Source organism: Phycodurus eques, chromosome 3 (assembly GCF_024500275.1).
Source record: "Phycodurus eques isolate BA_2022a chromosome 3, UOR_Pequ_1.1, whole genome shotgun sequence".
NCBI classification, from domain to species: domain Eukaryota; kingdom Metazoa; phylum Chordata; class Actinopteri; order Syngnathiformes; family Syngnathidae; genus Phycodurus; species Phycodurus eques.
In genome coordinates this window covers 4,438,787-4,454,433 of record NC_084527.1, presented here as the reverse complement: position 1 = coordinate 4,454,433, position 15,647 = coordinate 4,438,787, and the positions used below count along the sequence as shown (strand labels likewise).

Genomic DNA, 15,647 nt, shown 5'->3' with positions numbered 1-15,647 from the left:
AAGACACACAAATACTCAAGTACTGAGTGACTCCGAGTAGCTTCGGATTCATTTTTTTTTTTTTTTTTTTTTTTTTTAAATGGAGCAGGAATATCAAATAGGCATTCATTTTCAAATTCAAATATGGTCTTAAATTAACTTGGTTTACACACATGAAACAGCACAATAGGTTCGTTCACAAGTCAGCAGAGTTGCTTAATTATATAATAACATATACAGTTCTTGTAACTTGATCATATTGAACTTTGACAGGTGGCTTAACACACATTTATCAGCAATGCTGAAATCTGTTGCATTAGTCAAATACAACATGACTTCTGTCATCTTAACATCTTCCTCTTCAGTGCTGTGCATACATGGCTGATTGCTTTTATCCCTGCTCCTTTTGAATGTGCACAGCTGCAATTTTTATTCACGTGTTATGGTTGACCTACTGGTGTTAATCTGCAGAGAATTACATTTTGCAAACACGCAGCGAGACAACTTCTTGTATGTTTCTCGGGTTCCAAGTGGAGTTCTTGTTGGGTGAATTGTCGACATTTTTTGGCAGACATATATGACAGCTCATAACGTAGCTGTTCTTTTTCATGGTTCACCGTTCCATTTCATATACTGCTTATCTTCACTCAGGTACTTTACAGTCCAGAAGTCATTATTCTATATTTTAAGACTTAATTTCTTTTCCGACTCCATTTTAGTGTAGCTTCTTCTTACTGGTGCTCTCTCCGTGGTCCTGAATCTGAGAAAAAGTGAAGAAAGATCAGAAAAACCATCATCACTCTTTCTTTGCTTTCCATCTCTGTCCTTTTTCCAGTATCACACCCTCCACGCTTCCCCTCACCACCCGAGCCCCCCACCCCCACATTCTCCCCAGGACTCTCTCTTCTTCATTCGCCTTGTTACTCGCTGTCTGGTTTTCCTGCCTCTTTCTGGTACCCTTATCTCTGTTGACGAGCACTTCACCCTATTTTCTGTGAGATTGTTTTTTTTTTTTTTAAACTTTTGAATAGAGTAATTTTTTATTGCTATTGTCCTGAGAAGTCTGAAGGAGAAATAGTAAAAGGATAAATCACAGGCTTGCTCTTGTAAGTATTTGGCTCATCTTCCCTTTATGTTAGCGTCATGTGTATGTTGTGTGTGAATGTGTACGTGAGCTTCTCTAGATCCTATAAATTGCTGGTGCTAAATGGATTATCTCCCATTTCCACTGTGACACCACTGATAATTTAACATCTGTATGGATCTGTTTTAAGGAGAACTATACTTATGTTGTGTCGTGTGCTTAATCAATCTGCAGCTGCCTTATTTATACATATTGTTGTAGGACCTGTGATGCACCTGTCCTACTTTCTGTGCTTGTTTTGGAGAAGATGTTCCGAAATGTTAGATGACAACATTACCATGTTTGTCTTGGATGTCAGGACATGCCCAATGGTGGGTGATTTGCTAGGTCGTCCACAGTGAATGTTCTCGATACCACATGATCTATCATATCAAACATCAGAAATGAAATGAGAAGAATTTTTTTTTTTTTTTTTTTTTTGGTGAATTGTTTCGCCATAATAATATTCCTTCAGCTATGTCTGCTATATAAAACCTATATAATAATTTTCCTCTGTGCCACAACATAGACCACCCCAGATAGCCTAAAAATACAAATTACAAAAGCCTCCGTTTGGGCAAAATGGAGATTAAAGCAGAGCGTACAAACAATCTGCAGAACATGCTCAACATCGTCTGTTGGTGTCCTGATTGATGTTAGTAAAATACTGTATAATGATAGACAGACCATGCAATTGATTATATGTGGGAAATGCAGAAATGTCATTGTGCTGACCTTATTCTATTGCATTATATAAGCAAGCTGTCCCTCATAAATCATTGAATTTATTTTTGCTATATGTGATCAACTGCTGCTATTTTATATTCGGCTCTGTTTAAATAAATTCACAGAATTATTAAACATTTTGCATCCTTCTCCCTCAGAGTCAAACACCCAAACTATGGTTTTCAGGAACCATTATTATTATTTTATTTTTTTACTGGACTGAATGGTCACTGCACACCTGACTTGATGACTGGATTCATCCACATTTGAGATTAATTGTAATTTCAATTATTAAGATTAATTTCAAAGTGATGTAGTTCTATGAAGTATTTGCATCTGATTTCATCGAGTGCAGGTTAGCAAAGGAAGCAACAGTCCTCACACTTGTGGTTCATGGAAACTTTGGTTTTGACTTCCTTTCTTTCTTTTCTTTTTTTAATGCTTTCGAGTTGAGTCTTTCAAGTTCTTCGTGTTAGTGGACTCGAGACATCTCCGTGATGGTGAGGAAATGCAGATTGGATCATAATGCCATTTGTTTGGCTTGGATCAATATCATTTCCACATCTTCGTATCCTGGAATTGACAGAGTTGAATAGCTCAAACTTTGAAAATGTCACCTTCGGGTTTCCTTAATTTCTGAATTGAGAGAGTTTTGTTTCTTGAACTGAGCCGTTTGTCTGGTTTTAATCAGCTCAGTTACTTTCTCTCTCAGGCTGCGGGGATTGTTTGTGTTCCTGTATCTTAATGCGATAAGTGTCTTAATGAGTTGGCGCTATGTTTAGTTTGTCTTTTAGATCCTTCAGGCTTTTAACTGTCTCTCTTCCAGCAAACAAACTGGGAAATGTTAACACCTGTTTAACATTGACATTTCCAATGAATGCTAAGCAACGTTTAGACCAACATAATTTTACCTTCAGAGTCTTGACCCCTTCTCATGCAGATGGTACTGTATTTGTTGCACTTATAGTATATCATATATATATATACATATATATATATATATATATATATATATATATGATGTTGTTTTGTTAACATAGAACCACTTGATTAGCACTAGTGTGGAAAAGCCCTGTTTAAATGCCAGATTTTTGTGATATAAAAAAAATGAGATGAAGATAAATAATTTCAAAACATTTTCCACCACTAATGTGATCTACCTAATAATCTGCATAACACAATTAAATTTTTTTTGAGAGGGGAGGTAAACATAAACAAGTGAGGTAATGTGCTTGCCTAGAATAGCTGAAAATCATTTCGGGGTTAATGAGTGGCACTTTATGGTAGCAGGTTTGTGCTGAATCATTTAACATGAGTTTAAATTTGATTGGTTAATACTGAACACAGCCACATCCCAGTAATAAGAGGGTGTGTACACTTGTGCAACCACATAATTTCAGTTGTTTATTTTTACTCCCCCCTTCAAAAACATTAAAGAAAAAAAAATCAATTGACTTATGCAGGTTATAGGTCAAGTTAATGGTGGCAAAATTTCTAAAAATGATTCATCTTTACGTCAATATTTTACATCACAAAGACCTGGTATTTGAATAGGGTTGTATAGATTTTTATATCCACTTGGGACTGGGTGAGTATTTTTCTTTGGCTTTTTTTTTTCCTGCAATGTCATTATGCACGAATCCAGCATCTCATGTAAGCCCTTCACCTACCCTATTAGACCACAGTTCACTGTGCATCAATTATGAATTGTGAAAGATTTGCTCTTAAGAATAATACTAAACAAGACATTGCATCAAGTAAGCAGACTCTCATTCAAAGCAGTAAGACCCCAACAATGTCAAAATACCTTTGTCCATCTTTGTTCATATTTATCAAAGGAGGCAGTTTCAGGTAGTGTTTTGCTATTTTAAATTATGTTTTACTATTTACTCTTTGCATTTGTGTGACTGATAAGAATGAATGTCCTAAAATGTGATGCATGTATGCCTATAACCTCTGCTTCCATTATTTCAAGTTGGATTTTTTAAGAACAATGATAAAATGAGCATGCATCACACAAAAGGGTACGGTTTCCATTTGCTTGATTTAAGTACATACACGGGAGAACAGAGATGATTATGGTCAAGTATCAAATTAATTGAGCGTTTTTGCTTCAGTGCTTCCCAAAAGATCGTTCGGGACATTAAGGCGACGCTATTATTTACAGTCCAGTAATTCGTCCCTGTCAGCAGTTCTCACCTCACTTACCAACCACCATAAACCCTTTTCTGTTGTAATATGATTAAAAATGATGTCTACAAACCTATTGTGATGCTGAATTACTGTATTTATTTGGAAGTTCCACCAATGTTTTTAACACAAAGCAAAAATTATATCATCACAATGTTGATTGTATTGCGAGTGACAATAACATATAAACGTACAAGGGTACCGAAAAGGGGAACGACTTAATAGCCATTGGGCCTTCGGACTCCCGAGGGTCCACAAACTAATTTGCAATACATTAATAAAGGGGCTACAAAAACAATGCAAAACTGCATATGAAACCACTCTGCCAATATACCAAGACTGCTGGAATATGTGTATGAGATGATTAAAACCATCTACAACCCCAATTCCAATGCAGTTGGGACATTGTCTTAAACATAAATAAAAACAGAATACAATGATTTGTAAATCATGTTCGACCTATATCAGAATCGGAATCAGAATCATCTTTATTTGCCAAGTGTGTCCAAAACACACAAGGAATTTGTCTCCGGTAGTTGGAGCCGCTCTAGTAAAACAGACAGGGAATTTACAGAACACTTTGGAGACATAAAGACATTGACAAAAACAATTGTGCAAAAAGATGCAGAGTCCTCTAGCACTTAGAGCAGTTTGAATGACTAATATTGCAATAGTCCGGTGCAATGACCATTGTGCAAAGGGCGCCGAGACTTCAAGGAGTGTATGCGGTTTAAATTTAATTGAATACACTACAAAGACAAGATATTTAATGTTCAAACTTATAAACTTGATTGTTTTTAGCAAATAATCATTAACTTTTATGGCTGCAACGCGTTCCAAAAAAGCTGGGACACGGTCATGTTTACCACTGTGTTACATCACCTTTTCTTTCAACAACATTCAATAAACGTTTGGGAACGGAAGACACTAATTGTTGAAGCTTTGTAGGTGGAATTCTTTTCCATTCTTGCGTGATGTACAGCTTCTGTTCAACAGTCCGGGGTCTCCGTTGTCGTATTTTACGCTTCATAATGCGCCATACATTTTCAATGGGAGACAGGTCTGGACTGAAGGCAGGCCAGTCTAGTACCCGCACTCTCTTACTATGAAGCCACGCTGTTGTAACACGTGCAGAATGTGGTTTGGCATTGTCTTGCTGAAATAAGCAAAGGCGTCCATGAAAAAGACGTCGCTTGGATGGCAGCATATGTTTCTCCCAAACCTGAATGTACCTTTCAGCATTAATGGTGCCTTCACAGATGTGTAAGTTACCCATGCCCTTGGTACTAACACAGCCCCATACCATCACAGATGCTGGCTTTTGAACTTTGAGTCCATAACAGTCCGGATGGCCCGGAGGACACAACGTCCACAATTTCAAAAAACAATTTGAAATGTGGACTCGTCGGACCACAGAACACTTTTCCACTTTGCATCAGTCCATCTTAGATGAGCTCGGGCCCAGAGAAGCCGGCGGCGTTTCTGGGTGTTGTTGATAAATGGCTTTTGCTTTGCATAGTAGAGTTTCAAGTTGCACTTACGGATGTAGCGCCCAACTGTATTTACTGACATTGGTTTTCTGAAGTGTTCCTGAGACCATGTGGTGATATCCTTTACACATTGATGTCGGTTTTTGATGCGGTGCCGCCTGAGGGATCGAAGGTCACGGGCATTCAATGTTTGTTTTCGGCCTTGCCGCTTACATTTGACCTATTGATGATATTATGGACCGTAGATGATGAAATCCCTAAATTCTTTGCAATTGTATGTTGAGGAACATTGTCCTTAAACAGTTCAACAATGTTCTCACGCACTTGTTCACAAAGAGGTGAACCTCGCCCCATCTTTGCTTGTGAATGACTGAGCAATTCGGGGAAGCTCCTTTTATACCCAATCATGGCACCCACCTGTTTCCAATTAGCCTGTTCACCTGTGGGATGTTCCAAACAGGTGTTTGGTGAGCATTCCTCAACTTTCTCAGTCTTTTTTTGCCACCTGTCCCAGCTTTTTTGGAACGTGTTGCAGCCATAAAATTCTAGGTTAATGATTATTTGCTCAAAACAATCAAGTTTATCAGTGTGAACAGTAAATATCTTGTCTTTATAGTGTACAAATTCCTTGTGTGTGTTTTTTTTGGACATACTTGGCAAATAAAGATGATTCTGATATAGGTTGAACATGATTTTCAAATCATTGTATTCTGTTTTTATTTATGTTTAATACAATGTCCCAACTTGATTGGAATTGGGGTTGTAGAATCCTCATTGCTTTCTCAGTGTGAATTTTGCCAAGCGGCCACGTGGGAAACTACTGTGGTTGTTGAGCGCCACGCCAACATGCTCACTGCAAATATGTTCCATATTAATTTAATGTATTTATACAAACCAGTAAATTGTATGTTTTAATAAGATACTACTTGTTTAGCTATGGTATGTGTTGTTACAGTTGTTAAAAAATATATAGATATCATTAGCCTAATAGCAAAGATGCCTAAGTCATATTTGAACATTATTTGGAAAGCAAGAAAAAAATAATTCAACAAACAAAACAAGAAGAGTCCACTTGCCTCGATACAACCTTTTGGTGATTACCATGATCTGGATGACTCAGACTGTACACAGACAAAGGGAAAAAAAAACACTATTTCTAGTAAGAACATTGCTATTTTTTTTTTTATTGATACGGTGACCGTGAGTTAAAAATGACTGAGGCAATTATGCCATTTGGCTAATGATATGTTCAACAAAATGATGAGTCATATAAAATAAATATATATTTATACATGACATGATATCACTATTTAACAACATGCAGGAAAAACATGTGTGCATCAATTTTGTGGAAGTGGAACGACATGCGCATCAGATACTAGCTAATATTACCTGTTCCTAGCTCTGACTCTCAAAAGATTAACAGGGCAAAGCCCCCTTTCCCCTTCTCTGTGCAGGAAATACGAATGTTGCTAACGCGAGGAAAAAAAGTCGTCACTTTCAGACATGCTGCTCTTGCACGTGTTTGCCTGTAGCGCCCATGTACACAAACGCACTAAACAGCGCTTTCAAAATAAAAGCACCACATTTATTTTACATATTATTTTGACAGCATAAAAACATATATATATATATATAAAATATGGGGAAAAAATGGGACACTGTTGGAATCATGCTCGTCTCTTCTTCTTGATCGTTATATTGGTGCACTTGAATAACTTACTGAATACCCTCACAATAAACTTAGTTGTAGAGTACCAATGACTTCTCAGTGGAAGGTCAAAAGGTGAAATTGAGCTTCTTATTGGAAAGAAAGATTCTCAGAAAGGCTAATGGAGCAGACAGGGAAAGGATGGTGTGTTTGTTATCTTTCCCTCGGTGTCGGCACACCACTCTGACTGTCTGACTCAATATTTCATCGCTTAATCTGATGCATAGGTTTCTTTTTGATGCATCGTAGCCTAACTTAATACCAGGACATTTAGCTTTCCAGAAATAGGCGACTTTTGCTGTCAGCAGCAGACCGACAGGGATGGTGGCGAGGCGGGGGCGGTTGTGACGGAGCTTTGCACTCTGTTCTTAGTTGAGCAGATCTGTGTTGGCCGGTCCTGTCTTCTCTCCGCTTCTACCCCCCCCCCCCTCTCCCTCCCTCCCTCTTCAGTCTGCACTGCATTGAGAGAAGTGTGTGGAGGGGAATTGAAAATGTGCAAGGCTTTGTGGATGTGTGTGGCGTATGTATTTCCGGAAGCACAGCAGGAGAGGGGATGGGAATGACTGGAAGGAGCGTCTGCGTTCACACTGTACGTATGTGTGTGACTATGCGTGTGTGTGCGTGTACACTGCAATGCTGACTGGAATAAGTAGCTGCCTTAGCCCCCCCCCCCGTCCACCCTGCGATGCGTCTCGAGGCGCGTGGAGTGGAATCAGGGCCGCGCAGAGTGGGATGAAGGGCCGGAGATGCTGGGAGCAGAGAACCGTCCGCTCCCTCTGTGCCTCGGGCTGCTTGAGTAAACTCAACCAGGGTCAGTACTGCTCTGGCTAAAAACACGGAGCCGTCACACTCCTATCCATCCGTCATACGAAAAACCTTCGCATCATGCTATGTGAATCTCAGCCTAGTTGAAGTCGTCATCCATCCATCTCCTTCTGGCATCTGATGTCGAGGATGCTTGGAATTGGGCTGCCTCCTCCTACAATGCAGCAAATGCAGGTATATGCTGTGATAGGAAAAGAAGCAGCCTGTTCTGCCATTTGCCCTTCTCACTGCATCTCTGTCCGTCTTCCCTCCATGCCATTTTAAATCCCACTTCCTCTCTCGTCTTTGCGCCTGCTCCACTTCCCATTTGCATGTGTGGAGCTGGAGGTTGCTTGCCGGCCTAGCGGTTGTGTTGTGTTTGATTGTGACCGCTAATTATTTGTAGAAAATGCTCTGCTTCAGTTCTTCCATTTCTATGATGAGAAAGTAGACTTCACATTTACCAAATCAATACTCTTCTACCAAGAACGATTACAATACTTTTTCTTTCCTCCTTTCCTTTCGTGCCTCTGTCAGTGTTGGACAATTTTATGTTGAGCAGCTGTGCTCTTATGCCCTGGGCTTTCTGCCCTCTCTCGCTGCTGTTTGTTCACTGAAATGAGCTTGACATTGGCACCATAGATGGTATTATTTTAAGGCTTTTCACTGTCAGCTTCAGCACTCACGCCTCGATATTGAAGGCAACTCCCAAACAATGAGTCATATCCATCACGTTTCCACCCTGAACATTACTCATTGTAACATTCTTTTTGTTGTCTGCTGCACTAGCAACATAAAGAATCTAAACTAGTACACAGTGTTGTACACAGTCCTCCAGCAATGTTGAATTGTTAACAAAAGTGGTAAACATTGTGGAGCACTGTAGTTGTGTTTGTGTGTCCGACAACACAAGCCGCAGTTTGTCCAATCAAAAGCGCGTGAATGAAGCTGTAGGTGCCAAGTAGTAGCCTTGATTTTAAAGCTATACACAACCACAAAACACAACAGTTGTTTCTGTCCTGCCAAGAGCCAATTGTGCAATATGCAAAGAAAAGTCATTATGAACAACATGTCTAACTCAGTAACTAAAGACCATACCTTTTTTCCCCTCGCTAAAACAGCAGTCAGTCATGTAGTTAGTGGTGACAAAATATTTGGGACCGAATTATAATGTGTGCTAAACATTGTGACGTTGTGGACTTCCACTTTGAACGTATTTTCCCGAACTGGATCTGTTTAACTTTTAATTGAAGACTCATGTTATATCACTTCTTTGATAAGCTGGTTCAATTAACGTATGTTCAAAAATTCACTACTCATTAATAATGGATATTGCTAAAGATTAGGTAATTCCTTCATGATTTGTTGATTATGTATTGTTAATACAGGTTGAAAAATGAAACATGCAATATTTATAAAGGTCATTACCGAAGCAAGTAAATCAATTTAAAAAGGAGTTTCAGTTAGTCCACCTTTCTTATTCTTTAAATTACTTGGTTAAGTAGAGGCGCCAGGCTAGTGTAACTGTGTACAGGAGCAAACTTGCTGGTCCCAACTGTATAAAGAAAAGTCTTCCTAGCACATTTACTCTCAAAATCACAATTTAAATATTTAGCGGCTGTTGTATGTTAGTGTCATGGTTTTGGGCAGCATTATACAAAAGCTACAATATGACTTAATTGAAAACTACAGAACACATGTGATCATTGTCGGTTGGTGTTTGTGTTATTAGCGTAAGACATCTGCAATCCATTTGGCAATATCAAGGCCTGAAAACATTTACTCTCAGTTCGTTCACCGTGTTTTCACGACCATAAGGCGCACTTAAAAGTCTTAAATTTTCTCCAAAATGGACGGGGGGGCTTATAATGCGGCGCACCTCATGTGTGCACCGAGTTCAAAAATCTGTGAATGTTGTTGTGTGACTTCAATGAGCGCTGCGCTTGACTGACTGGGAGTATTTCCTGCCGAGACGCTGCTTATATAGAGGAAGGGCGGACGTGACTGAGGACAGCATGCGGACGTGAAGGGGGGAAGGGTGCGCGTGAAGGAGGACGCTAAAGGCACGCCCCCAGTAAGTATATAGCGCCGGTATGTGCATTGTGCAAAACAACATCGGTTTGGCTAAGGACCCCCGTAAATGGCACCTACGAAGATACACACTTACGAAGCACAGTTTAAACTGCAAGCTATCAGTTACGCGGAGGAACATGGGAATCGAGCAGCCGCGAGAGAATTCAAGATCAATGAATCCATGGTTCGCAAGTGGAGGGAGCAGGAAAACGAGCTTCGCCAAGTCACGAAGACGAAGCTGAGTTTCCGCGGAAACAAGGCGAGGTGGCCCGAGTTGGAAGACCAACTCGAGCAATGGATTAATGAGCAAAGAACAGCCGGGAGAAGCGTCTCTACAGTCACCATTCGACTGAGTGCAATAACCCGGAGGTTGCCATCATTCTGGCATGCTTGACGAAGGAACTCCAACCGCTGGACATTGGTGTAAACCGGGCGTTCAAAGTGAAGTTGCGTGGGAGCGATGGATGACAGATGGCGAACACAGCTTTACTAAGACTAGGAGACAGCGCCGACCGAGCTTGTTACGCCACAATTTGTGAATGGATTGCGGATGCTTGGGCTAACGTGTCTGCTTACACTGTTGTTCAAGCTTTCGTAAAAGCCGGCATCATTTCTGAGGGGCCGCATGGCAACGAGACTGACTCAGACAATGACGAGAGGGAACCTGGCGTGTTTGATGGAGAACTTGCCCAGCTGTTCATTTCGGATACAGAAGATGAGGACTTTGATGGATTTGTGGATGAGGATTGATCTAAAACTAACGTGAGTACATTAAATACTTCAATAAAGTACAACCGAACTCAGTTTTGCTCCCGCTGCCTTTTTAAAAACATTGTTTTAGCGGGGATGCATGCTACCATATGTTTTAAGCTAGCATATGTTTTACCATGCCTGCGCCCAATAATACAGTGTGCCTTATTTATGTGTTAGATACAGAAATAGACCCCATAACTGAGACTGCGCCTTTTAATACGGTGCGTCTTATGGTCGTGAAAATACGGTAATTCTATGAATTGAAGTATCATGAGAGGTATTTTGATTGGCACGCTTGTGGATCAGCATGTGCGATTCTTCACTTCCTTTTGTAGTATTTTGAGTCCACCATTTTAAAATGTGCAGATATTAATGTGAATACTTAAAGAGTGCTTAGAGGCTACCAATACTAACGGCAGTGATCTCTGCCCTGGTTTTGGTGGCCTTCATCGTGGCTCATTATCTTGTAGCACTGACACCAGGCTACTTAGTGTGATGAATCTCCATCTTGCCACGTTGCACGCAGCGTTGATGGGCATTGATGAGTTGTTTTACACACGCTCTCATTTGCTTGTGGAGAGCCGAGTGCTGCGTTAGTGGCTTTAACCTCTCGTCTGCTCTGTCTGTCTCCTTATGATGTATGGAGCCAGTTCGCAATTACTGGCCAGTATTACACTTCTCCCCCCCTGGAGTCCCATCCTCTCATCTAGTGTGTGCTCTCCTCTCTTTGTATACGCTCATATATTCCCTCCTTCACACCCCATCAAAACAGCACTAAAAATACATTACCAAGGGTTTTGGGTTAGTAATACATGCAGGAAAAATAAATAGCTGAGAGAATTCAGAAGCGATACGGACTTAGCAATGCAACAGGTGTGCTTATCCCCCTGTTTTTGATTTTTAACCGTACAATTGCTTTGGTCAGCGACTCGGATGGGCGGGCGGAGCGTCATTAGGGAAATGAGGCTACATTCAAATCCTGTTAGTTTTAAAACGGCAAACTCCCCCTTCAGTTGGGCAATACGATTGTACATGGAGGATTTCACTTTGAACATCAAAGACTTAACACGGACCCCGTGTGTACGTTTCGATGAAGCTTTCATCCCAACTTGCAACTTGCGCTTGTGTTTTTGGAAGGGGAATTGGTTCAGCAGGCGTTGCTGCTATAAACAGTCCCTGTGGTAACAAACATGCTTGTGGACGTGGCAGTTTATTTTAAGTGGCATTGCTGAGAGCTGCTAAACTTGCTGGCAGATTGAGTTTGAAGAGGAAGCGCTTTGCAGCAGCAAAAGTATTTGCCGCTTCGAACCTCCCAAGTACTGCCTATCTTATATTGACTATGTCACTGGGCTGTTATTGACAGGTGTTGCTTGTTAGCACGGTTTATGTTGCTTCACACAAAATGAAAAGAGGTACTATAGATGTGAGTCGGGACATGGGAGTCATGCCAAAGACAGACTAAGTGACAATGTTATTGAAAATTACTAATTAGTCCAAGAGCTGTGTCTAAAAATCTGTCTTCCAAAGATAATAATACTCAATGCTAAACATTGATATGTCAATACCTTTCTAGCAGTTTTTCACAATAATGCTATTACCTCAAACCGAAAGGCATTGTTTTCCTATATTTTATCTCATGAGAATGTGTAGGTGTACCTATTGGAGTGACTTGCTGAATTTGTTGATTTGGTATCCCTAAAAGGTTAGTCTCTTTGCCTTTAAAGGGGATATATTTGGCCAAACTAACTTTTTCTAGTATTTGGGTTGTCATATTGTCTCTATGATGCCTCAGCAAACTTGAAATATGAATGAAAATCGTCCACACATGCCCGGGTTTTGCTGCCGAGAGGCCTGAAATCAGGTCATTTGAATTTCTCGAGCTTATCTACGTCACTAGCGAAGATCTCCGCCTTCCTTTTCCGCTCCCGAGCCAGCGCTGTCAACATAACAAACGCGTTTGCGCTCATAGATGGGTCTTCTACACTGAGGCAAGGGAAGGGAAGGGGAGGGGGCGGTCTTTGCCAAATATGGACAAAGCGGATACAAAACTGAGTCAATCAGAAGTAGCTGTCAGAGGGGCCGTTTCTGGAAACTCGTGTGACAAAACCAAGGTGTTTTTTTAAATGAAATTGTTAGAGATTCACTCGATGGAGGTCTAAATAGCCCAAATATGGAACCTTTAAGACATAAAATGTGTCAGCTTTAATTCTAAGCAAATTTAATTAGCGGTTAGTCTCGTTCTGGTCTCATGAGAGGAGGTTCAAAACCGAGCCATCCTCCCCAATTATCTCTTTGAATTTGTTTTGTTGCCATCACGCATCAACAATTTTAGCTTTCCTCAACTCTTTACTTTTGTATGATGAATTTAGGCTATATTGTTGACGTTAGAAAATCGTTTTTATAATGCTGTAGCCCCATTGCAGTATATATCTGTATGGAGTCCTTCAGAGCTTGTTCAGTGGCTGTAGCTCAGCAGTCTGTGAGAATTCTGCTTCTCCCTGGCTGAACTTTTGTTACCTCTTCCTGAAAATGGAAGCTCGGGAATGCAGACGCGCTGAGACTTTTTTTTTGTTTTTTTTTTGTCCCTTCAATCCTTTCTAACATGCCCTCATTCTACTTTCTTTCTTCAATCTCTCACTTTACCTACTGCGTTTGATCGGCAATATGAATCAGATGCTAAGAACAGCAATACTTTGTGGACATTGTCACCTTGAGTATGACATTGCTATTTGAACCTGCCAATATACACTATTTCACCGACATGCAAACATTGCTGCACATGTAATGATTTTTTAAACCTTATAGTTGAGTGTTTTGTTCTTTGGAAATGTAATTGGTTACAATTTCAAGTTACCCTGTTGAAAATGTAACAGTAGTGTCGGTTTCTCATCTGCGTCGTGACTGCCGTGGCAAATCTTTTGACAATTCTTAGAACGGCTCCCTCACAAACACATGGTCTGAAATTAATTTACTCGGTTGTTTGATTTCACACCTGATGAGTAGGCAGGCACTCCAGAGACCCAACTATTTGTATACAAGCAATTAAAAAGCAATTTTCTAAAATATGACCCTTTTACATTTCAGCCATCTGGTTTTGTTTCGTCCGCTTCATTTAAGAAAACACACAAGCACAGCTGCTTGTAGTTTTGGATTTATGAGCTCAAAACCCAAAAAGTCAAGCCAAAGGGAAATACAACACATTTTCTCAACAGGGCAATGCAATGTATTGAATAGAAATTAGTTGAATAGGAAGTGGAATTATAAATACACACTGACGTAAGCGAGCACACTACAAATTTATCATCATAATTATCAGTGTACTAAATTTGGGTGTTTTATGGAGTGTTTTTTTTTTATAGGATAACATCATATTTAAACCTTTCTTTCAATATAAATACTGTTGTCAACTTTGCTCGATGCTGTTTCTATGTTTAGCATTATTGAGCAGGGAGTAAGGGTGTGGCACCGCGAGACACAGCTTCACTCTGTTACATTTACTCTTGTGCTGTCTAAATAGTCAGTTCTTTTTTTTTTTATATATATATGAATTTAAACTTTAAGATAAGAAGATAGGATTGAAATGTTATGTGCAGCATATTCATCTTGCATTAACCTATGAGTTGTGAGCTTTAATAATTTTGTTACCTTTGGTTATTAATATACTGAGTCTTTTCCCTTCATATTGCAACTTTTGTTTCCGTCGTATTTTGTGTGCGCGAGGACGCAGATGTGGGTGACTGATGCAAAGCTGACACTGCAACAGTCCTGTTGTATGTATGCCCTGTTTAACCTCAAGTAGCGTCTTTTTCAAGACATTATCAGTGAAAACAGACAGCTGGTACAGCAAAGGCTTGTGGGTATGGAGAAGCAATGTGTCCCCAAATGCCTCGGGCATGATTTACACGTACAACTGCTAAAGGTGCTAAACATTAGTGTCTGTCAGAGCAAGCCATCGGATCAATTATGCTCCTATCTGATAGTGTGATAGGGAACAAATGATGGTCCTAGTGAGAGAAATAAACAATAAACACTGGGTCTACTATGGCTTGGCTGCTGTGTTTTAGTGTATAGCAATATATACATATTTAAGAGTGGCAGTGCTGGTAAATGAGCAATGATGATGCTATTTTAAAATGTTAACTTGGAGAGCCGGCATAACTGTAATGGGAAGTGTGTGTCATAAAATGGAGCGCATGTTTTGCGCAAAGAGAAAATCAAAAGGAAAACCTTTGAAATATTGTGTCTTCCAGATGACTCCGGAGACGAGGAGCCGGCCTCCCGATCGGACCGCAGTGAGATTCAGGGAACTTTAAAGATACTCGTCAGCAAGCTTGATGACCTCAGCACATGTAATGACTTGATCGCCAAGCACGGGGCCGCCTTGCAACGTTCTCTCAGTGAACTCGAGAGCCTAAAAGTTCCTGTGGAGGGAGGGGAGAAGATAAAGGCAGTCAACGAGCGGGCCACCCTCTTTCGTATCACTTCCAATGCTATGATCAATGTGAGTAGCCTGACGCTAACACACACGAGTGGGCGAGTTTGCCAAGCCATGTGATCAAAATGCATTATTGGTAGCGGTGGAAACAAAAACACAGCGCTTACTGTTGAGTGTGCGCTCTTTCTGCTTCTACAAACTCATAACCTGTCTGTAATAACTAAGAAAATATACATTGAATCAACCGTAAAGCAGAAAATTGTCAGGGCAAACAAAATCAAATGATTATTTATTTGTAAACGTGAAGGACAAACCTCCCTGTCTAGTTGTTTTGCTACCAACAGTTAATGTAGCAAAGTATTA

At 40.3% G+C, this 15,647-nt stretch overlaps 1 protein-coding gene across 3 annotated transcripts in view; it reads left to right on the top strand.

Annotated features, from left to right (window-relative positions):
- The window catches only part of osbp2b (oxysterol binding protein 2b), a 34,979-nt gene that overhangs the window by 7,921 nt on the left and 11,411 nt on the right, over window positions 1–15,647 (top strand). For 2 of the 3 annotated variants that reach the window (XR_009768260.1, XM_061671573.1), the window contains exon 3: window positions 15,100–15,350. Coding sequence is in view for 2 of the 3 variants with exons in the window: in XM_061671573.1 (XP_061527557.1) it covers window positions 15,100–15,350 (251 nt within the window). In the remaining variant the exon portion in view is untranslated. Of the gene's footprint in view, window positions 1–7,896; window positions 8,031–15,099; window positions 15,351–15,647 lie in introns of those variants that run through there. The other variant, XM_061671574.1, reaches the window with a different exon arrangement.